The sequence below is a fragment of the Schistocerca serialis genome, chromosome 1, assembly GCF_023864345.2.
Source record: "Schistocerca serialis cubense isolate TAMUIC-IGC-003099 chromosome 1, iqSchSeri2.2, whole genome shotgun sequence".
Lineage (NCBI taxonomy): Eukaryota > Metazoa > Arthropoda > Insecta > Orthoptera > Acrididae > Schistocerca > Schistocerca serialis.
Window position 1 is genome coordinate 429,621,894 of NC_064638.1, and position 25,073 is coordinate 429,646,966.

Genomic DNA, 25,073 nt, shown 5'->3' on the forward strand with positions numbered 1-25,073 from the left:
TTCACAAGAGGTTACATATTAAATCATGCAGTCTAAAGGCTGTCAATTTAACTAAATACCTAGAGATTACAATTAGCAACAGCTTAAATTGGATAGATCATCACATAGAAAACGCAATATTGCAGTGATGATGTCACTACCTCACTCACTCTTCTCCCCCCACTTCCCCTCTCCTCCCACACCTCCCTTTTCCCTTCCCCATCTATGAATTGGCGGGAAAAGGACTCACTCTGTGTTGAGCTGCTGGAAACGAAGGACGTAAGGTACAGCCTTGGAAACTGTGTTCAATTATTTATATGTTTAATATCCTGCTGGAAGAATTTTCTAAATTTGTCATGGAAACGTAACTGACAATTATCCTACAGCCTTGTTGCTTGAAATTCAAATAAGCACAACTGCTTAAAAATGACGGAACAACAGAAAAGTGCTCTCCTGGAAAAAGGTCGTCCGTACAATGGAAAAACGTTCAAAAACCGATAACTGAAACGAAACCATAATCTTGCCTATCCACCGAAAAACGCTTTGTAATTTACCTTATGTCATGGAAAATTTCGAAGTACACAAAGATACACATCTGAGAAAGTTTGACGAAAAACACCTGTCTTAATAAAACACTGCTTGCTACTGATATAAGAACTACATCTGCGGTGGTATAAAAACACACACACATCGGGAAACATCAATGAAAAGCTTATACACACAAAACGGATATCACGAGAAAAACATGAACGCAAACTGTTCTAATTACACGGTGCTAAAAAAACGATAGTGAACCAAAATCATAAACTACTCTACACACACAAAACAAAATGTTGTATCGTGAAGAAATAGCGGTTAAATAGCTTGCTTGAGTGAGGTCTTCTGATGCAATACACGGAACAGCTGGCGTCCATGAATCTAAATAAAGCACACACCACAACTGCCAGTCTCCTGCTGTCATGACATCTGTCGTTCAACTGGCGGTGCCGTACCAGTTGATACGCAGCCTGTAGTGGGCTCCTGTGACTGGTATGTGGCTGCAGACAACTGGCGCATCAACTGTTGTATCGGCACGTAACATGTACCTGCTCGAGCCTTTCGTCTCGCTAATCTGCTCGTGGCCTGAAAGGCCCGCATTTACAAGTTCAGGCATGTGTGTGTATGTGTGTTTGTGTGTGTGTGTGTGTGTGTGTGTGTGTGTGTGTGTGTTTGTATGTGCTTGTGTGTTTGCATCCCTCGCTTCCACTGCCGCAGACAACTGCCTGTTACAAATTATGCAGAAAATGCATTGTATCTCTTAACGACCACCCTGGACTTTACCTAGTTGGAAACAAGTGTATTTCCCAGAACGACTGTAGGTACCTTATAATACATGACCCCCCCCCCTCCCCCTTCCCTCGGCAACTTTCTTGATATGTTTTTGAGTATACCAGGAAAATTTGGGCCAGTACCTTTGTCTGTTTCACTGTCAAAGGCAATACCGGCTCCTTCGACGAAACGAATGTTTCCCATCATAAAAGAGTCTAAACCACCCCAGGAGAGGGAACAGGCAATTACTAGATACAGTGCAATTTATCTCACTGTTAGAGGCGATAGTGATGTACCAGCTTGTTCTAAAAAGGGGTATGCTCACCAAGATTTCCACACGATCCACAGATGTCAGCAGGTCTCTGTATACCAGGGAAACTGGGACCGTAGCTTTGTCTAAAACAGAACAAAATATTTCATTGTCAAAGGCGATACCGACTCCTTCCAGGAAGGGGAAGTTTCTCCTCTCACAAAGGTGTATGGACCACCACAGGAGAAGAAGTAGGCAGTTACTTCCTCTATGGGAACTTCCATTTCTGTCTGAAACATGGCAATTTATATCGCTAGCGATCTACCAGCTCGTTCTAAGGAGAGCACGCAGTATAAGCTGACAGGTGGTAAGAGCTGCACATCTGCAGGACAAAGGCTCTCGGCCTAACATGTTGAGACAAGTAGATTAGCAGACTTGTTCCAATTTGGTGGTCAGAGTTCCTCTAACCCTTTTGGCTACCACTAAAAGAGAAGGAGAAGATTGATGCTATATAAAACCTACCCTCTCCACAGTCATCTTTATTCTGCTTGTTTGCCTCCCTGTGATCACAATGAAGCTACCTCATCCGTGGCAGTGCCAGCAGCAAGTGTCTAAATTGTTCAAATGGCTCTGAGCACTGTGGGACTTAACATCTGTGGTCATCGGTGCCCTAGAACTTAAAACTACTTAAACCTAACGAACCTAAGGACATCACACACATCCATGCCCGAGGCAGGATTCGAACCTGCGACCGTAGCGGTAACACGTTTCCAGACTGAAGTGTCTAGAACCGCACGGCCACACCGGCCGGCAGCAAGTGTCTGTGACTGGATGAAGACTGGTGTGTGTGTATGTGTGTGTGTGTGTGTGTGTGTGTGTGTGTGGGTGGGTGGGTGGGTGGGTGGGTGGGTGTGTGTGCAACTTCGTCAGCAGCTGTTTCACTTGTAGGTCGGTATGAGTCTACTCTTCTGACATTTCAGTGGTAGTTCACTGCCCTATCCCTTCTTAGTAAATATTTGCGTGCAGGTTCTTCAGCAGTTCTTTCACTTGTAGATTGGTAGGAGGCTATTCTTTCTACACTTCAGTAGTTGGTTCAGTGTGTGTGTGTGTGTGTGTGTGTGTGTGTGTGTGTGTGTGTATACAAGTTCCTCAGCAACTATTTCGCTCGTAGATTGGTATGAGGCAACTCTTCCTACACTTCAGTTACTGTTTGCCGTCCTATCCGTTCATACCATGGGTGTGTGTGTGTGTGCATGTGTGCGTGTCTAGTAAAATTTTGTAGTATATTTTCGTAGTTTATGGTCAGATTTCGTAATATATTTTCGCAACAAAATGTTTCTTTGTGTTGTTACAGCATTCATTCATCAAATTCAGGAGGATTTAATTCGAAACTTGGAGACTGAAAGAAGGTCGGTTGATGGGGTGTAGAGCCCCTTCAGATAGTGGAACAGGCTCCAGCTGCGGTTTCACCAGCACATCAGCTATGTAAGTACAAAATTTGGTGTTTAGTCGTAGTATATATTAACATTACAAGAATGTCACAGTTTTTTTTCCTGTTTCAGTACATGTTGTCGCTGAGATTGATTGGTTTCTGAAGCTTGTAGGCAAGCAGGTCAAAGAGTCTGAGCAGACTCCAGGGAAATTGTCCCATGTAAGTACATATTCTCGTTGAAAAGATTTTTTTTTTCGCAGTGTTGTATTTCGTGTATTTGCATCCCCGCTGTATACGTTTTTAAATAGAAATGTTCCTGCTGTTGTACGCGATTTTGGGAAGGTCAAGGGCTTTGTTACGCCATCCCGGATAAACTTATCGCAACAGCCATATAATTATATGTGTGTTCATCAAATTGCATTTCGTAGTACATTCTTGTTTAGAAAAACAATTATTAATTCATTTCCGTGTTGTAGTTACAAATGGTTCAAATGGCTCTGAGCATTATGCGACTTAACTTCTGAGGTCATCAGTCGCCTAGAACTTAGAACTAATTAAACCTAACCAACCTAAGGACATCACACACACCCATGCCCGAGGCAGGATTCGAACCTGCGACCGTAGCGGTCGCTCGGTTCCAGACTGTAGCGCCTAGAACCTCACGGCCACTCCGGCCGGCTTTGTAGTTACTGCTTGCATATCGAAGACTGCAGTAAAGCTCATGAAACTTGTCTATATAGGGATGTGCTTTCTAAACCTTCCAAATTCCACATGGACAGATACCATTATGAGTTTGTGAAACCTCATTTGGTTGATTCTAAGTTAATTTGTATGGATCAGGCTGGTTCATCTGTTGGATGAAGAACTGCAATGCATTTGAAGTAATGAGGTGCCACACTGTAGAACTGGACATGTCTTCATACCATGGTCGATAATCCTTCTGGTGTTGTTCCCCAGAACTTCCCTATTGTCACCTATTGTGGAGAAACATGGGCAATGACAGAAAAGGACTGGAGCAGACTGCAGGCAGGGGAATTAAATTTGTTAGAGCAGTTAAGGGAAAAACAAGAATGGATAGAGTAAGGAATGTAGAGATTAGAAAGGACGTCAAACAAGAAAATGTGAGAGAAGAAATTGAAAAAAAGAGATTAAGATGGTATGGGGACGTTAAGAGGATGCATGGGCAGAGACTCCCCAAAATTATGATAGAACTAAAGATGGATGGAGAAAGACCTAGAAGGCGCCCAAGAACACAGTGGAAAATGCGAGTGAGAATATCTGTGAAAAGGAGAGGTGCGACCTGGCAGCAAGTGGAGGAAGAAAAGTGGTGGGAGGACCGAGCCAAATGGAGAGGACTCGTCAGCACCCAGACCCGGCAGTAGGCGGAGCGGAATCCGGATATAGATAGATTGTTAGTGCAAATATGTGTATGTGTCAATGTAAATAGTTCCTGTAAAAAGTCTGGTGTTTAAGTTTCACCTGCCGCCAGTGCTACTGTGCCCTGGAAAATTGTAAAAAATATCTAAACCAATGCTACTGAAAATTGTAAATATTCTCAACTAGTGCTGCTGTTGGGTGGACTGTGGACGGCTTTTTCTACTCATGGTTATTAGTAACAGTAATGGTAATATTGAGTAAGTTAAAAGTAAATCTGCACTGAACATATTAGAACGAAATTGTACTGAGTCTCAGTTATTAGCATCTCTGCATTGAAATATTAGAACCAAATTGTATGTGAAAAACTAAATTATAACTGAAGAACTAAATTGTATCTGTGAGCACTGAATAAACGAAAAATTCGTTACCATACATCTTCATCGTTGTTGTTATTTACAGAAAACGTATGCCAGAGGTTGAAGATACTGCATCAGATGTAAAGTTCTCTTATTATCACACGACTGGTTTCTGGTTCTCATAAGCCTATCTTCCGTGTCGTACTGTAAATAGTAAGATACGGGAGAAAATTTTCACACGCAGCATCACACATAAAAAACAAATAATTCCATAAAAAGATTTTAAGAAACTTTTTACAAACGTTTCAAAACTGCCGGTCGGGCTAGGTGCTGTGAACCCATGTCAGTGCGGAAGTGACTCCAGACAGTAGAACGGTCGACTGCCTGGGTAGGGAAGTATACAAATAATAGCAGGACACTTACACTTGGTGCTGTCGCCCCCGAGCGCCGCGGTGGACGTTTACTGGGCGCGGTGTGCTACCATGAACGCAGAACAGGGAATAGCGGATGCGAAAGATGAAGCAAACTGGTAAACCAGAGTGGCAAAAGTGGTGGCATCTGTTGACGGAAAAAAGAACGCCGGAACACTAGCCCAGCCGCTTACAGTTTGAGATAGTGGTTTACATTTAATATGAAGAAAAAACAAAAAAATACAAAAAAAATGCACGGAATAAGTTAAAAGTGCATTATGCGTAGTAAAGGAGCGTATTGAACAGGACAGTACAGAACTGCGGTAAAACTGAGTGAAAGCTGCGACATGAACTTATTAAGTAAACCATAAAGCGCAATGAAACTTTCCTTTTACATGAGTGGCAAACAAGCTTTTAATTTGGTTGGTATATGTAAGTGGCAACGTGAAACATCAGTTAAAGGGACATCCGCATGTGCCACTCCTACGTACAAGTTCCCGTTACCGATCAACAGGGAAAGTAGCGAAACCATACAGTTTATTCTGTCAGAAAGAATATGCCAATTAATGGCTAGCAGCAACAGCCCTAAAAAGAGACATTAAAAGTGGGATCAATTTAAAACGTGCAACCAACAGCCGACAACTAATCGAGGCTTACAGGAGATGAGGCCTGAGACGCATTTTACATCATGTAAGGCAGGTACATTTTTAATTAGTGAGGGCACAGATAATGACACAGCACAATAACGCGCGATAGATAAAATGTAAAACATTCGAACTTTTATTAAGAGAGGACAATTTTACAGCTATGTAAAATGAACTGGGCGGACCTCACTATAGCTAACAGCCATATCCCGTACACCCGTTAAGCCTACTGAAGGCCACAAAAATAGTGGCAGTAATTAAGAAATATACATGTATGGCGTAAGTACTCAGCCACCAGAAAGAGAAGGAAATGAGGCTGGACACTGCTTCAAACGAGAACAGTTATTCAACAGGACTGCGTGCTTAAGAGCAGCTTGGTCGTTCAAAATGCCAGAAGGATCACGGCAAATGCTGCGGATGTTTTCTGTTTCCTCTAAAATGTTTAAAACCGGGCCTAGATGTTGAATATGTACAATGCTGCAGTCTGTGTTTATATTTGAAATGGAATGGTTATGATTCTTCAGGTGGTTAGTGAGAGCGGATTTGGAATTGCGAAGATCCTGATTTTCACTGAACCGTATGTTAAAGGAGCGGCCAGTTTGGGCTGTGTATGCGGAAGGGCACTCACTACACTGGAAGTGGTAGACGCCCGATTGTGCGTAGCGATTGTCTTCTCTGGTTTCGTGGTGTTTCAATAGGTGCCCGACCATATGCGCGGTGTAGAAGGCGGGTATAGCCCCCTCTTTTCTAAGCCCTTTTCCAATCCTGTCAGATATAACACCTACATAAGGGATCCTAAAAAAAATTTTTAGTGTTATCATTATTAGTAGATGACAGGGTAATTCCATACAGATCGTTGGAAGCGGCTTTCGATTGCATTTGCTGATGAAGGACATCAACAACATTTATCTGGTAGCCATTAGCATGTGCTACGAATTTTATGGTATTCAACTCGCGCTGGTAATTTTCTTTTGAGAATGGGACTCTGGCCGCGCGGTAAAGCTTAGCACGAAGAGCTGCCATTTTTTGCTGCTTTGGATGAATTGAAGACTAATGAATTATAGAACTAGTCGTAGTTGGATTCATAAATATGTTAAATGAACTTTATTGTCCTGTAACGATATTTCCAGATATAAAAATCAATTGTAAAACCAAAGTGCGTACCATCACGTTTCCGACTTTGATAAAGGTCGGATTATAGCCTATCGCGATTGTGGTTTATCGTATCGCGACATTGCTGCTCGCGTTGGTCGAGATCCAATGACTGTTAGCAGAATATGAAATCGGTGGGTTCAGGAGGGTAATACGGAACGCCGTGCTGGATCCCAACGGCCCCGTATCATTAGCAGTCGAGATGAGAGGCATCTTATCAGCATGGCTGTAACGGACCGTGCAGCCACGTCTCGATCCCTGAGTCAACAGATGGGGACGTTTCCAAGACAATAACCATCTGCATGAACAGTTCGACGACGTCTGCAGCAGCATGGACTATCAGCTCGGAGACCATGGCTGCGGTTACCCTTGACGTTGCATCACAGACAGGAGCGCCTGCGATGGATTACTCAACGACGAACCTAGGTGCACGAATGGCAAAACGTCATTTATCGGATGAATCCAGGTTCTGTTTACAGCATCATGATGGTCGCATCCGTGTTTGGCGACATCGCGGTGAACGCACATTGGAAGCGTATATTCGTCATCGCCATACTGGCGTTTCACCCGGCGTGATGGTATGGGGTACCATTGGTTACACGTCTCGGTCACCTCTTGTTCGTATTGATGGCACTTTGAACAGTGGACGTAACATTTCAGATGTGTTACGGCCCGTAGTTCTACCATTCATTCGATCCCTGCGAAACCCTACATTTTAGCAGGATAATGCACGACCGCATGTTGCAGGTCCTGTACGGGACTTTCTGGACACAGAAAATGTTCAACTGCTGCCCTGGCCAGCACATTCTCCAGATCTCTCACCAATTGAAAACGTCTGGTCAATGGTGGCCGAGCAACCGGCTCGTCACAATACGCCAGTCACTACTCTAGATGAACTCTGGTATCATGTTGAAGTTATACCTGTACACGCCATCGAAGCTCTGTTTGACTCAATGCCCAGGCGTATCAAGGCCGTTATTATGGCCAGAGGTGGTTGTTCTGGGTACTGATTTCTCAAGATCTGTGCACCCAAACTGCGTGAAAATGTATTCATATGCCAGTTCCAGTGTAATATATTTGTCCAATGAATACCCGTTTATCATCTGCATTTCTTCTTGGTGTAGCAATTTTAATGGCCAGTAGTGTAACATTATTGTTCTGTTGTGAAGTATCATGCTGTGAGTTGTTTGTGGTGGTTTTATACCTTACACTCACCCTTTTTTCATTGACAGTACGGTACACAGACAGAGGGATTCTGCAGGCTGCTGTGAGTTCCAGCTGGTTGGAGGTCACCACTGCTTCTGGTCCAGTAAGTTGAGGGTCGTTGTCGTCGCTTCCGCCTTCCACATTCCGTGACTGGCTGACGCTCATTCCTGCTTCCTATCCTGACTGGTTGAACTTCGTTGCAACCTCTGTCAGGTTCCTGCACGTTTGAGGTCACTGCTGGTTCCACTTTAGATGTGGTCGTACTACGATTTCCTCACCATGAAAGTCGATTATCCTCCTCTACAGTACGCTGCTCCAGATAGTCCAAAGCCTGAACTGTTACTGAGAGGTATATAGCGTTTGTAGGAGTCTCAACGATCGTATACCCAGTTCCGACTGATGAGAAGAATCCGTAAATTGTATGTATCGATCTATTGTTTAAATCGAAGATTGTTACAATGTTACAGTCGACACGGATTGTACTGACAGGAAGTATATCCACTGACTGGTCAGGTCTGTAAAATTTATTAGGGTCCTTCTTCAAAACCTGACCGTTGTGAAACCATGTAGTCATCGCACTGAATCTTTCTGGTTAAAGTCAGTCGCTGCATTCGCTGTATTTTTTTCAGTTTTAAGTGTACTGATGTTTGCGTGTAGTAGCATGTAGCACAATCCAGACCGTTTTAGAACGTCGTTTAAATCGCCAGTATTTTATGCGCAAGGTTCTATTTCTACAATTTCTTTTCTACCATTAATATCCAGATAAAGTTTATTGTTTGCCTCTGTGACGTTCAGAATGCTGTTGTTTGTCTCCAGTCCAGTCAGGCAATACACTACTCTCCACTGCTTAAATCAATCGGTCGAAAGTAATTCGCACGTAATACTGACGTTCGTTCTTCTACAGCTAGAGTACACAACATCACATTTGAACCACAACTGACGAGTGGATGCTTCATGCACTTCCTTATTTTTTCTTCTTCATAAACATTAGGAGGAACGTGAATGTAGATGCCCGCACAGTCGAGTAATAAAGTCTTGATAGTGATGAAATTTATAGAACACGTTTCTTCTATCGGGGAAGTATCGTTGTAACTCTTACGGTGGCTGCGTGTCTGGTTCCCCAGTAACATCTAAATCCACATTTCGACATAGTCTTCGGTAATGTATCCCGCATACACACAGCGTAGAATCTTTTTTTTCTGATGAACTTGAGCAGATTGTACCCTGCACGGTATCTGACTTTTTCTTTTTTTTATTTATGAAGAGACCTAGTCCTATCTTGTACGGTTTCACGTGTACTCCTTTCCTAGTGGCAGCTGCTTCCATCATGTGGTTATGTCTCCTTGCTTCCTCTAGCTGCTCCTGGGAGTTCTATGTTTTCCTGATTGTTCTGGCAATAGCCGCAAAGCCGCAACACCGCCAGCCAGTAAACCCTCTGCGAGGGCTAGAATCAGAAAGGGGATGATTCCAAATCCGCCTGATGTCTTGGGTATCGGGAGAACCACGGTGCTTTAACCAATCCTTTATGCTTCAGGGTACTTTTAGTAGCTTACATCGCTGTCAGGAAACAGACTTTTAAACACTCCTGACCTGACTTCTTCGTCTACATCTACATAGATACTCCGCAAGCTACCGTAAGGTGCGTGGCGGAGGGTACCCTGTTCCACTACTTGTCATTTCTCCTCCTGCTCCACTCACAAATACAGCGAGGGAAAACGACTGTCAGTATGCCTCCGTATGAGCCCTAATTTCTCGTATCTTAGCTTCTGGTCCTTACGTGCGATGTATATTGGCGCAAGGAAAATCGTTCAGCAGTCAGCTTCAAATGTCGACCTCTAAATTTTCTCAGTAGTGTTTCCCGAAAAGAACGCAACCTTCCCATCAGGGATTCCATTTGAGTTCCCGAAGCATCCCCGTAACACTTAAGTTTTGTTCGAAATTACTGATAACAAATCTAGCAGTCCTCTGAATAGTTTCAATGTCTTTCTTCAATCCGATCTGGTATGGATCCCAAACACTCGAGCAATTCATCATTGTTGTCTTCTTCTTCTTCTTCTTCTTCTTCCGCAGTGACCGACGTGTGGCGTTCATAATTTGCTTGAAATTCACAACCATGCCCAGCTTATTTTCATCATGCATGGTTTTATCAACTATAAATGCTCCAATGCGCTGCCCTATGCCAATACCCTTCCGCATAGGTATTGTCCCGACTTCATCAGCTAAAACTCGATCTATAGTATGACGTCCTGGGAGATATTTACGTTTTGCGTTATCGAACACACCTCGTCAAACGGGTTAACAAGCCAAGGCTCGTAGTAATTATACCCTCCAATGTGCAATTCGACTAGAAGTTTGTCGAGAATACGCAGGAAAACCAAGTCATTTAATTAGTGCTGTATTCCCTCGATGTCTTCCGACACGCTCTATGAGAAACACATGTCGTTCTGAGCTCTTCTACAATTCCTCTGTGGAAAATTATGATATTTCAGTGCCACTGCTATTCTTTAAGATATAAGTTCGGGGGTTTGTTCTCTGCATTTTAGAAACTGCAAATGTCTCATTCGACCTGTTTGGGAGGTTTGGCTTCTCGAATGCTATCTTGTGTTTTGAGATATGCATCAAATGACCCACATAAATTTCTGTTTATATGAGTCCAACATTTCAATGCAACAGTATACCGTATCCATGAGTCCATTATCACGAACATTGATTGCTCTCATTTTTATTGTCCTATGATTGATACGATTATATTGTGGGGTTATTCCTGTGAAGATTAAAATCGATCCACATTTGAGCTTTTATTGTCCTGTTCAGACATTCCATGATACTCATATTCAGGTGGGTGAAGGTTGGATGATGCTGATGTATTCCATACCGCTGCATCACAGTCTTGAAATAGCTATAGTAAAACTCTCCACTATGATCGGTTTTGAGTTTTTTTGGCCATAGATTCATCCCTGGCCACAGCAAACACTCGAACACATCTGCGATATCTCTCCCCACTTTTGTTTTGAGGGGGTTATGCACAGACAAATATGTAGCATGTATCAGTGACCATCAAAATATATTTGAATCAATTATTCGCCTGTGAATATTTCTGTATATCTATAAGATCAGCCTGCCATAAGTCATCTAAACCTTTAATCATAACATGCTTACGAGGGTATGTTTTGCTTGATGGTTTGTGCAGTTCCTGAACTATACTCTCTATCCTTATTCGATTATATGTCTTTCTCTAAGTTCGGAGACAACTGAAACAGCCTCATTTGAATGAGCAGTATTATCAGCGGCAGCTGGTCCCATGAGTAGTCATAGTCGATCTATTAAGTCACTGGGATCGTCGTATTATATATATTTCGTGGGTTGGTTGCTGACTATTTTATGCTGAATGTCGATACCATCACCAATGCTATATCGAGAATCTAATACAGGTTTTATAATGGTTCTGTATTTTGCACTGCACCAATTTCGTGCCTTCCTATGTAATTAGTCAAATGTAGTGTTTCAACATACATGTCCAGATCCTTGGGTGAATAATTCATTGTTTATCTGGGATTTAGGAAAATCATATTCATTAGACCAGTTGTTTTTTGAAGTCTCCCGTAACCTATCTTTACTGTTTTTTTCTTTTAAAATTATAAGCTGCAAGCACAACATGTATGGGATTTCACCACTGTTTTGCCTATCTGAGCATTGCTATGATGGTGAATGAAATCAGCAAAGACATTATGGTTTCATAATTTCGTTGAGAGCTCATCAAGACAGTCAGTAGCTGGTTTAAAGGTTTCTCTGAGCGTCTGCTCTCGGTCCAAACGTCCTAACCATAGCAGCCATTACTTCTCTTCATCAGCCGTCCATGCTGCAATGACCTTATACTTAGTCGACAGCTTGTTATGTACTGAATGGACTCCTTCAAGGGATGCACCTTATACACATTCCGTCATTCCTATCAACCTTTACAGTTAAGTCTCTTGCATTCTTTTCAAGAGGATTAACCCTAGCAGCTAATTCGTTGATCTGTCTCAGAAAGGTGTCAAAACACATTGATCAGCCAGAACATTATGACCACCTACTAACTGCCAATATGTCCATCTTTGGCACAGATAACAGCAATGACACATCATGGCATGGAAGCAATGAGGCCTTGGTAAGTCGCTGGAGGGAACTGGCACAGCATCTGCACACACAAGTCACCTAATTCCCCTAGATTCCGGGGAGGGGGGGGCAATGAACGCTGACGCCATATTTAGCCATATGTGCTTTATTGGGTTCAGATCTGGCGAGATGGGGCGTCAACACTCGCCACTGTGTTCCTCAAACCACTCAATTACACTCCTGGTCTTGTGACATGGCGCATTGTCATGCTGAAAAATGTCACTGTTGTCGGGAGACACGAACATCATGAAGGGGCGCACGTGGTTCGCAACCAGCATATGATACACCTTGGTTGGGATGGTGCCTTGCAAGAGCTCCACTGGCCTCATGGATGCCAACCTGAATGTTGCCCAGAACATAATGGATATCAAGGAGCTGTGTCCTTGCAAGTCGACGGATTCGCGATATCCCATCCTCATGATGAAGAAGGTATCGGGATTCGTCAGACCACGCAACGCTCTGCCACTCTGTCAGTGTCCAGCTCCAATGGTCATGTACCAATTTCAGTCATAATTACCGATGTCACGGTGTTAACATTGGCACATGCATGGGTCATGAGCTGCGGTGGCCCATCGTTAGGAGTCTTCGGTGGACTATATGTTCAGGCACACTTGTAGTCTGCCAAGTATTAATGTCTAATGTTAGTTCTGCCACATTTCGCCATCTGTCATGTTTTACCAGTCTTCCCACCCTATGTCATCTGACATCTGTAATGAGTGGTGGTCGCCCAACCCCATGGCATCTAGACATGGTTTCATCTTGGTTTCACTGTTTGTTGAAGAGACTCACCACAACACTCCTCGAACGACCGAAAACTTGTGCAGTTTCCGAAGAACACATGCTAAGCCACTGAGCCATCATAATTTGCACTCGGTCAAACTGAGATAGATCACGTGCCTTCTCCATTCTGGACACACATCGACAGCACGCTCACTGATACTACATGCGGTATGCATGTGACTGAATAGCAGTCACCCCTCGCCATTTGATGCTGCTATCGCCTGAGCGAGATTATATTGTTAGTAGGTCGGTGGTCATAATGTTCTGCCTGATCAGTACACATCTCTAGATACCTAACTTCAGGTTAGAGACACTGAAATTTTCCATCTATGTATAGACGAATTGTCTGTCCACGTATACCCATTGTCTTCGTTGGAGTGCCTTGGATACATACAAATTGGTACTCATCTCTTTTGTAGATGTATAAATACAAACACCTGGAAGTTGCATCTATTCCTACCATCATTTAGTTTTCTTATTTTATCAATAACAAGAAACTAGTACAGAGTATTAGTACAGCAATCTACACATATCTTTACAAATTCATTGAATGACAATGTCAGTTCCACATGAGCTTGGTAAATGAGGTTTAAATTCAAACTATCTTGTTTGATGGCTATAATGAGGTTTCCATTATCCCTCACAAACTGTTTCAGGATTCTGTAATATGTTTTACTCAAATAAAATATGTCAACACCCACATGTCGACCAAAACAGAGATATCGTAGAATTTGATCCTTGTTTTTCACAGCGACATCATCAAATATGAACTCAGTGTTTGGCTTTACTTTTTCTGGAAAAGGAGATTTCACTGCTTTGACTCAATGTCGTGTATGTTACGCCATCTACATTTTGCAGTCTCTTTTGCAGCAGCTGGTACTTGGGCTGAAACAGCGTTTTTGAAAATATACACACATTCTCTTAATGTGTTAGCAGTGGCACAGGAACATGTCTTGCCACAGCTGGATGAATCCACAGTTATCACCCTATATTATCAGGTAGGAGTGTCCCATTCTTCTTCTTCTTCTTCTGGTCTTCTTGTGCACCGTCACAGGACCAGTTGTTCATAAGAAATTCATTGTGTTGAGAATGCTTCACCCATCCCACCAAGATACTGACTACATCAAGTTTTGATGTGCAATGGACTTTTCTGGAATGTTCCCTTCTCCCAGTGCATATTTACCTACGATTTTTCCTTCTCTTCCTGTTCCTACTATAAAATTCCAGTCCCCCATGACTATTAAATTTCCATCTCCCTTAACTATCTGAATAATTTCTTTTATCTCGTCATACATTTCCCCATCTCCTCCTCATCTGTGGAGCTAGCTGGCTTATAAGCTTGTACTGCTGTGGTGGGTGTGGGCTACAATGGCTACAATAATGCGTTCACTATGCTATTCGTAATAGCTTATCCGCGTCCCTATTTCTTAATTCGTTATTAAACTTACTCCTTCATTACTCCTATTTGATCTTGTGTTTATAGCCCTGCATTCACATGACCAGAAGTCCTGTTCCTCCTGCCACTGAACTTCACTGTATCTAACTTTAACCTATGCATTTCCCTTTTTTCTAACCCACCTGGCCGATTAAGGGATCTGACATTCTACACTCCGATCCGTAGAACACCAGTTTTGTTTCTCCTGATAACGATTTTCCTCAGCAGTCCCCTTCCAGAGATCCGAATGGAGACTATTTTAAGTCTCGAGCATTTTACCCAAGAGGATGTCATCATCATCTAACCATACAGTAGAGCTGCATGCCCTCGGGAACAATACGGCTGTAGTTTCCCCTTGCTTTCAGCCGATCACAGTACCAGCACGGCAAGTCCGTTTTGGTGATGCTACACGGTCGGATCACTCAGTCATCCAGACAGTTGCCCCTGCAACTTCTGAAAAGGCTGCTGCCCATCTTCAGGAACCACGCATTTGTCTGGCCTGTCAACAGATACCCCTTCGTTGTGGTTGCACCTACAGTACGGCTATCTGTATCGCTGAGGTACGTACGCCTCCCCACCAACGGCAAGGTCTATGGTTCATGGGGGGAGGAGACGAGGGATAATGGGTAATAATTGTAGAGGGATAGAAAGCTCGACCACAGAGTGCCCTATTAAAGTGTTTCCAGGTTGCGAAAATTAAACAGAAATGAAGGAACTGGCACAGGACAGGCTAGCGTGCAAGAGCTGCGACAAACCCATCTTCAGAATGAATACCTCGACAACATGGCACTCTAAGCGAAAACGATGGTTCTAGTTGTGTTATATTACATTCCACAGACTATCGTGGTCTATAGAAGTATGAATTAAGTGAAGTATTTGACAATGAACTAGAGAAAGAGACGAATTTATTCAGACATTCACAACACACGTGAAATAGTTCACAGCCTGTCCATACCTAGTTAACATCCATTAGAGCCCTAAAAAAGCAAGATAGATTCAACAGAATGTCCAAGGATCCAAAGCCAAATCGTCGTACGCAATAGCAATGGCCTCTAATGTATTAATGCGCCACGTATCCAAGTTCAGGTTTCCTCGATCAACCCAGGCGATGTCACTAGCTGATTTATGGTCTGAAGTGTTTTTCCACAGGTGATACTTGTAACTAGGGCCGCGATGGGTTGCTAGCATCTGCTGGCGCTTATAATTCAAATGGCTCTGAGCACTATTGGACTTAACATCTGAGGTCATTAGTCCCCTAGAACTTAGAACCACTTAAAACTAACTAACCTAAGGACATCACACACATCCATACCCGAGGCAGGATTCGAACCTGTGACCGTAGCGGCCGCGCGGTTCCAGACTGAAGCGCCTAAAACCGCTCGGCCACTTCGGCCGGCTTGCTGGCGCTTATGTCAGTAATTGTGCTGCATCGATAATGATGTCTGCGTCGGAGCCTGAGTTGCCGTCAGGCCGGGATAGAACATTATTCAAATTTTTGTGGGTATTGAACCCACATTAATAAACATTTTATGCCAAGTCTTGAATGAAATTCGCTGTTAAGTATTCGTCTGTTTTGAGTTGCCATTTTGATGCCCTCTCACATAAACTGAAAACAGAGCGTCGAACTATATCAATCCCCATTAACTTGGCTGCCGGGATATATATTTTGTTTAATGATATTAATTGTTTTTGTTTTCAGTTTTTAAATAAGATTGCAGTATGGCATAAAAAGGCTGAGAGCCTGGCATGGGTGATGTTCCTGGGTATATCGCTTGACATGTTGGTCACGACAAGTAGAAAAGTGTTCCTGACTGTGTGCTGTTTCCTTACAACATCAAGACATGTAAGGGACTGGTACAGTCTCTTCTCTCCCATTTCCATCCCTCGTCTGATGCTGCTAGACTCCCTTATAAAGTAAATTCGTTACGCTGATCTCATACTCACTGTGATTTTCAGTCTTAGTTCTTTTCACAAGTTTCTGCGTAAGTAACTGTTAGGTTTATCACAGTCAATCATGGTTTCGGGAGCAAAGATGGTGTAGTCGGTTAATACATGTCGACCAGTATCACACTGAAATTGGCCATACAACATGAAATTTGACCTATTCCACGAAAAACTCATATTATTATTTGAAAACAGCTTTCCACAAAATCTAATCAGAAAGGAGATTAAACAGCCTTGTAAATACAATGGACTCCTAGACTGATTAAAGTATCTTGTGAAAGGAAAAGAGAACTCTATTTACTGTAAGAAATAGAGATACTGCACTAGTTGCACACTACAGAAACTGCTCTAAATTACTAATAAAAGTTATTAAAAAGTCAAGGAACATGCATATTATGCAAGGAATCAGCAATTCTGACAACGGACTTACGGCTGTGTGTAATGTAGTGAAACGAGACGGGACAACCAGCCACAAAAAAGGATAACATCTCTATTGTACTAAATGATGAATCACGTGTAGCAAATACATTTAATAATCATTTGTTTAATATAGTAGAAAGTATAGGGAGAAACATTTCAAGAGAAAAATCAGAGCAGTTTGTTGAAAAAGCAATTCTCGTTGAAATCAGTCAAATGAATATATCAAAAATTTCTCCTTCCGAAATTAAGAAAATTATACATTCTCTCAAAAATTAGTGTTTGTCTGGTTTTGGTAGTGTTTCCAATAGAGTACTAACGATTTGTTGCCACATAATAAGGCCTCTGAAATGTGTAATCCATCGCTAACACAAGGCGTTTTTCCAGATATGTTGAAATGTGCCATTGTCAAATCCATCCATAAGGAGGACGTCAATAACTACTGATCTGTTTCATTGCTGACATTATTCTCCAAAATTTTTGAGAAGGTGATGTGTTCTAAAATAGAACCTCACAATAATATTCTCAGTAAACCACACTTTGGATTTCAGAAGAGTTGTTCTACTGAAAATGCCGTTTGAATGTTCACTCTCCAAATTTTCAAGCGTTAAATAATGAAATAGCGCCAGTTGGTATTTTCTGCGGCCTATCTAAGGTATATGACTGTGTGAATCACAATACTCTCCTAGATACATTGAAGTTTATGGGACTGATGGTATAGCCAATCAGTAGCTAATGTCATATATGACCAAAATAATGCAAAAAGTTGCAATTAGAAATTCAACCAATGTAGAATGGAGACATTACCCTGATTGGAGAAATATCAGGTTTAGGGTTCTGTAAGGCTCAATCTTTGGTCCACTGTGGTTCCTCATTTATGAAAACGATCTTCCGTCTAATATCCAACAAGTAGAATTAGTTATTTTTGCAGATGACAATAGTACTGTGATTAATACAAGCAAACACACAGAAACAGAGGATATAGTGAACAATGTTCTTAAAAATGTCGTTGACTGGTTTTCTGTGAATAGTTTCACCCTCAGTTTAAAACAAACAAACAAAATATTCATTTCTGCACATCTAGGGTACACACCAGTGGTAAGTGTAACACATGGTGAGAAAATAATAAATAGGTTGGAAATTTCAAAATTCTAAGGTTTCCATATTGATGAGAATTTAAAATCGAAATAGCGCATTTTGGGACTACTGAAACAACTTAGTCCAGCCACGTTTGCCTTAGAATCGTTTCAAATCTTGGGGAGATACTAAGAAGTGAGTTGATATATTTTGCATATTTTCATTCAATAACGTCATAGGGCATAATGTTCTGGGGCACATCATCTTTAAGAAGGAAAGTCTCCATTGTTCAAAAATGTGCTGTAAGAACAGTATGTGATGCTCAGCCACGATCATCTTGTAGACATCTGTTTAAGAATTTGGTCATTTTAACTACTGTTTCTAAGTATATTTTCCCCTCGTGAAATCTGTAGTAAATAATCCACTACAGAGCAACAAGAGCAATGAGTTATACTTACAGGATAAGAAAGAAAAAAGACATTCATTACTCCACATCAAAGTTGTCTTTAGCATAAGAAGGGGTGTACAATGCTGCAGCTAAAATTTTTCATAATTTATTCAGTGATATCAAACGTCTGGCAGAAAGAAAAGTAAAAGTTTTAAAACAATCTGAAAAAGTTTGTCCTTGACAACTTCTCCAATTTCTTGGAAGAATTTCTATTATTGTAGTGTATAAAAGGTGGTGGGAAGGAATTACTAACTCACATGTGTATAATAAAATATATGTTTAGTATGCAGCTATGTTTAAAAATTAATTTGGGACCTGCATGTAAAATGATTCGTTCCACATCATTACCGTTTATATTACAAATGCTGCATGGAACATGAAACTAGGAGAGGGGCATGGAACTGCCTGCATGGTCGGCATAAGTGCACCTCCTGTCACTCCTGTAGTCAGTGGACAGTTCATGCTGTGCAATCATGAGTGAATGTGATTGGAAGTTTTTTTCACCATATATGTTTAGTGGAAACGGTAGTGGGCAGTGTGCTTGTGTTCTCAACTATCGGTACATACAAGCCCTCAGATATATTTAGCACTACAGTCTATTTGTGGCGGAAATTTAATTACTTGATTTGCAAAATGTATGATTATGATTCATATGCGTATTGATATGAAGAAGAGTCATTGTAAGGTGGTTGTGCGTGTTTTATGCGATCTATTTGACTCCTGTAAATTGTTAAACAATTAATTTGATAGAATAGCTCAAATGGACAATTAATAGCTATTTTGTTATATCGCAGTTGTACCAGCTTTCCCTATTGCCCCGTGGCATCATAAGAGTGGACAATTTTTCCCCACCCAAACAAAGAGAACCACAGCTCAGCGTTTCCCACCAGTGTAATTAATTGATTTGATTAGTGTTTAAATCAATAAACAATATATTACTCAAATTTACCACCCATTTCGTGTCTTGATATCCTCCTAGTCCAGATTCTCAACACAGACTGAGCTTTTCCCACCAGTTCATAGGTGACAAAGGGGGGGGGGGGTGACAAACAGGAAGTAACCACTTGAGTGAGTGAGAGAGAGAGAGAGAGAGATGGACAGAAAGTAAATGAGTCTGGAATTTCTTGGTCAAATGAATGCTGCCACCTGAGAGGGGCACTCGTGTAATCACCTGTTATGTACGTCGTGTAATCACCTGTTATGTACTTATAAAGAAATTCACCTAGATCTCTTTGTGTACCATCATTGACAAGTTATAACAGGCTTGTAAAACCAGTATCCCTCCCTCTGGGAGGAGGAGAGAGAGGAGGGAAGGAAGGAAAGGGAGGTAGGAGGAAGATAAGACTGTTTCTAAGCTGGTTAGTCTGTTTCCAACCATCATGGTGAGCACATATGTAGCGCAACCACTCTCTCCTGTCGAGGGCCAGTTCTTGCAGTAGCTGTATTATTACAATGATTTTTCTCAATTCTCAGTGTGTGTTTTACGTTATGACACATGTTTTATGAGTTGTGGTTCTTTTTCATGACAGCTTCGATGTGTAATTAGAGCAGTGAAGCATTTTCTATCAAGTGTGGTAGCATGTATTGGCCTTCTTACACTCACCGATAGTTTGCTATCCTGTCCCTTCTTACTATACGTGTGTCAATATGTGTGTGTGTGGGTGAATGGGTAGATGTGTGTGTGTGTGTGTGTGTGTGTGTGTGTGTGTGTGTGGGTGGGTGGGTGGGTGGGTGTGTGGGTGTGTGGGTGGGTGGGTGAGTGAGTGGATTTGTGTGTGTGTGTGTGTGTGTGTGTGTGTGTGTGTGGATGTGCAACTTCTTCAACAGCTGTTTCGCTTGTAGATCAAAATTAAGTAATTTTCTGGCAGTGGCTGTAGAACAGTTCCCCGCCAATTCCAAGTGGTATTGTGGACTAGAGCAAACATCAAGCATCAAGGTGAACATATACACACAAGTGATTGGAAAGGATAGCAAAACCTGTTTCATGCGCCCTCATCGGAGCCCCCTACACAAGGCGAGCACCTCTGGTTCACTCAGTCTGGGGTAGTGGAATAGGACAAAGTTGTCTCCTGCACTGTGGACTGACTGGCCACTTCAGAAAACACAAACAGCTCCAGCACACACAGTAGTCCCTATGAGTTGTGAAATGCATCCCAATGCATCGCCATTATTTGCTGAAAATTACTCGCCCCCACGAGATGCATGTGCTCGGCGATCCACCTGGGCCCAGCAGTACTCATCTCATACATACAATCCAATCTCTGTGGTGTATGGATACACACAATTAGCGCTCCATGACCTGGCTGGTAGACACACTCATGCAGACGACCCAAAACTATGGCTAACATATCGCACTTCGCTCCATTTCTCGGTGCTTACAGCTATTGCATGATGGAAAGTGGAGGTGTGGGGTGTGCAGATGTGATGTCTATTGAAGTGGGGGAGCCTTGTCTCCCACAAACTGATTAAATAAAGAATATGCGAGTTGAATTGATCAGTACATTATCATGTCAATTGACATTGATTTGAGATTCTTCTTTTCCAGCAGCTCAGTGCAGATTGAGTCTTTTTCCTGTCGTTTTATAGATGAGGATAGAGGGGGGAAGTGCAGAAGGGGAGGGGAGGGTTGGAGGATTTCGCAAATGGGGAGGCGGTAAATTATTGATCAATTTAATTAATTACTCAATTGATATCAAAAGTAGGGTTGTATCAGCAAGGGATAGGGGGCATTGGAGATTTCCCAGAGGGGTGGGGGTTTCTTATAAAGAGGGTTTATCCTCTGGGGGATCATAAATCAACCCCCAGGGAGTCATAAATTAATCAGTGCAACAAGTGGAGGGAGTGGGCAGTAATTTGCCCCTGAATGTATACTTGTCCTGAACGTATCCAACTGGCACAAACTTAATCCTCCAGACACTTCTTTGCCTCACAACTGACCTGCATCTGTATCCCGTGCTCAGTCGAGCTCGATGCCAAGGTGTGTTGCAAGCTGTTGTTTGGTGATAGAGGTGGCAGCTCTGTGTACCAATTTTGCTCCCGGTGTTCCCCCAAATCACCTACAAATTTAATCACTTTGTCTTCCTGCTATGTGGTACTGCATAACCCACAACAAGTAAAATTTCGGTATTTGCTATTCTTCTTGATGTTGCAATCTTAATGGACAGCAGTATTCCGTAGCTGTAAGACAAGACTTAATACATCCCATAGCTTGGCTGCATCTAAGCACAAAGCCCAACTTTTCTCTCTCTCCTCTTCAATTTCAGCTTTTCGTTTGTGGAACAAACTACCCGTTACTCTACATGTGTTTATACAAAAGCCGCTTTTAAGGGAAGGCGAAAAATTCGGCGTATATTTACTCTCAGTATACACCAGATGTTTCCTCCTGACCAAGAGAAAACCAACACTTCTCTTAGAGTGCCAGCACTTCTATCAGCTTGTGTTATCGCTATCTCTTGCTCTGTCTTTATATTCTGACTCCACTGCTTTCTGTTTCATTACCTCTTCTATTGACGCTCTCCTAGCCTTTTTCTCTCCGCCACTGAGCAAGTAAATCCATTTGTATTCCTTCCGTACCACTGTTTATATCATTACTCCTAGTTGATAGAGACCTTATGTTACAATCAATCAAAAGTGTTGCTATAATAAAGTGATTTTCTATTGAAAGGCCGCCACTTAAGAACGAACATCTTATCATTCCTCCTGAAACTACAATTCGCATTGTATTTATCACTTGTTTGGTCCGGCTGTCGATAAGTGTGTCTACTACAAAACGCTGGAGTGATTCATCTTCCCTTGTCCGAAAAAGTTTGTAAATTTGTGATAAGGACTATGGGACCAAAAACCTGAGGCTATCGGTCCCTAGGCTTACGCACTACTTAATCTAACTTAAACTAACGTAGGCTAAGGATAACACACACACCCATGCCCACTCGAACCTCCGACGGGGACAGCTGCGTGAACCGCGACAAGACGTCCTAGACCACACGGCTACCCATCGCGGCTGCTTGTCCGAGAATACGGTGATCTCTTCTGAGACGTTAAGGCATTTATAACCCGAGAAAGCCAGTAGGTTTACTAGGCGGTAGTTTTCGCATGTCCCAGCCACGCGGTTCGCAATGTACAAAGCTGCTACTTCTTGTCTGGTCTTCATTCGGTGCTGACTCTGATCTCGTCGCCATTTTCAGCACGTCATATCAAGCTCTTATTCAGTTTTTTGTCTACTGGACAAGATGCAGCTTTTAAGCAAAACATTTCGATGTAATATGGTGAGACGCATATCGCTGCGAGCATTGCATTTAGCTTCCTTTCAACAAAGATTTACGGGTTTACGGCGATTGTAATTTCGTGTGCTAAATGTGGGTCTTTGTTCGAGTTAGCACTTCTTTCGTACAACATGTGATACGAAGTCCATTTTAATGATAAGCATCCTAAACCTCAAGTCACTTAGACTTACACGCATCTGTCTCACTTAAAATGATTCGTTTCTTCCACGTGGAATATTATTGTTGTAATGTAGTTTTGAGATACTGTTCAGGAAGACTCAATCTATTTCACCGTGTGAACGCAGCCACCAGAACTGAACTGCATATTTGATTCCTTATTCAGTTGTAGTATTAGTCAAATTAATTTGCCTACTTTGATTGATTTACTTCACCTTTTCCTTTGAAGCACGAACTTACCAGGTGACACAGCATCCATATTACTCGTATAATTTTGAATGATTACGCTCAGCGAGCTCATATAATGCGTAGAACATGATATATAAGGAACACTTTGTACTATCGTGTTGCCTTTGAACTTATCTTTCGTTAATGATTTTCAGATCGTAAGATAAGTTTGAGGCTCCTGCAGTTTCTCCGAGATCTTCAGGCGGTGTAGACGAACGACTTGCACTTATTAATACTGGTCAAATAGCGTAGATCTTCAGGTTGTTAACTATTAGTTGGTAACTGATTTTAAAGCATGTTTACAGAGTTTACAGAATCCATTTTTGTGCTATTCGTTATGCTTTGAGATGTAGAAAGTAGGAGCTCACACTTCATAATTCAAGTTTAATGACCAAAAAGACATTACTAATAAATGATTTCCCCTGCTGCTGCTATGCTATCGCGTGAGCTTGCTCCCACTGCCACTCTCACTATAACTATTTAACTTCGATTCCTTTAAAATGGTTTCTTCTATTTGGGACCATATTTCAGAGCAAAGTTAATTATTGTTGGTACCAAAATTTCTCCACACTGACGCACTCCAACTGACAGAGAGCTCTTGTTGTTCGGTTTCGAGCACTTGAAAGTGACCTAAGGGCCTAAATGGATTGTGGAGAAATTTTTCATGCAACTGGCACAGCGTTTTAATCTAAATTTACGAGCTACTAAAATCAAGGGCAGATTATTTTCAGTTTTAATCTCCGCTGTTCTTACTGTGGCAACTACCATAGCCATCTGCAAGACTTTCCATAGTTCTGCTGACATTCTTTGTTCCTTTAGACCTTTTTGCATTTATAATGACTATTGGTATTGTATGAACACAAACAGGACGCCACTGTCATTCTCATAGTTCTGTCAGTTGAACAAAATTAATTCGCCAGAATCTTTAGACGTGAGGTGTCGCCCAAGGGGATTGCCTTGTCAACAACCCTTGCGCTGTAGCTAGTATGAAGATGCACGCTGTCAGAACAACTCGCTGACGTTGTATGATGTAGAACGCATTGTCCTCTAGCCATTCTCTAGCATTAAAAAACTAAACTCCATGCCAACAGGCCTTGGAAGGCCCAACGGCACCGACCGGCCGTCGTGTCATCCTCAGACCACAGGCGTCACTGGATGCGGATATGGAGGGGCATGTGGTCAGCACACCGCTCTCCCGGCCGTATGTCAGTTTACGAGACCGGAGCCGCTACTTCTCAATCAAATAGCTCCTCATTTTGCCTCACAAGGGCTGAGTGCACCCCGCTTGCCAACAGCGCTCGGCAGACCGGATGGTGACGCATCCAAGTGCTAGCCCAGTCCGGCGACTTCAGTGTTCTGACGGGAACCGTGTTACCACTGCGGCAAGGCCGTTGGCATTTTCTAGCATACTTTGAGTTATATATTTGTAATGCGATTGTTTGCCGACAGGTATCAAATGAAGTACCCAGTGGTATTTCAGCCATTGAGCCACGTCCGATCTTCTGATCATGTCTTATTCTTGCAACCTTCTATTATGTACGTCATAGACTCTACTGCGGTGGAGCCGTATCACACTTGCAGTTAACAACGAAAGACCCTCACATAGTTTTTTGTCTCAGTCAGTTGATCTTGAAACTCTCACTGCTTAGAGATCTCCAATAGTACGATATTTCTGTGACGACTCCGTTGACATCGTGCGCTTATACAAAAAACGTGGAGTTTAATATTAAAAGACGGACTTTCAATGGTGGTAATAAAAATAAATGAACGAGAAATTAACCAAACATAGTGTTGCAAAGCGCAGTTTGCATAACAGTGTCAGAATACAACAATAAACAACAGAAAATGTAGAAGTGATGCTATAAACAAAATTACGTGGTCAGTCAGTAACAACTTCTACATATGACTTCACAAGCTTCTAAGTTTTACCTGGGTCGTTGTTTTATTTTTCACGATATCTGCCAACTTCTCTTGTGGTCTTCGTCAGACGTCGAGAGCAGAGTGGTTCGAGTCAAAACTTAATTTTTTACTTTATC

General features: G+C 42.1%; 1 protein-coding gene across 1 annotated transcript in view; it reads left to right on the plus strand.

The window, feature by feature from the left end:
• The first annotated feature begins 18,779 nt into the window (after positions 1-18,779).
• LOC126481119 (CLIP domain-containing serine protease HP8-like) overlaps positions 18,780-25,073 on the plus strand; it is a 90,501-nt gene continuing 84,207 nt past the window's right edge. Inside the window, exon 1 of the mRNA XM_050104696.1 lies at positions 18,780-18,847. Coding sequence (XP_049960653.1) covers positions 18,780-18,847 — 68 coding nt within the window. The remainder of the gene's footprint in view (positions 18,848-25,073) is intronic.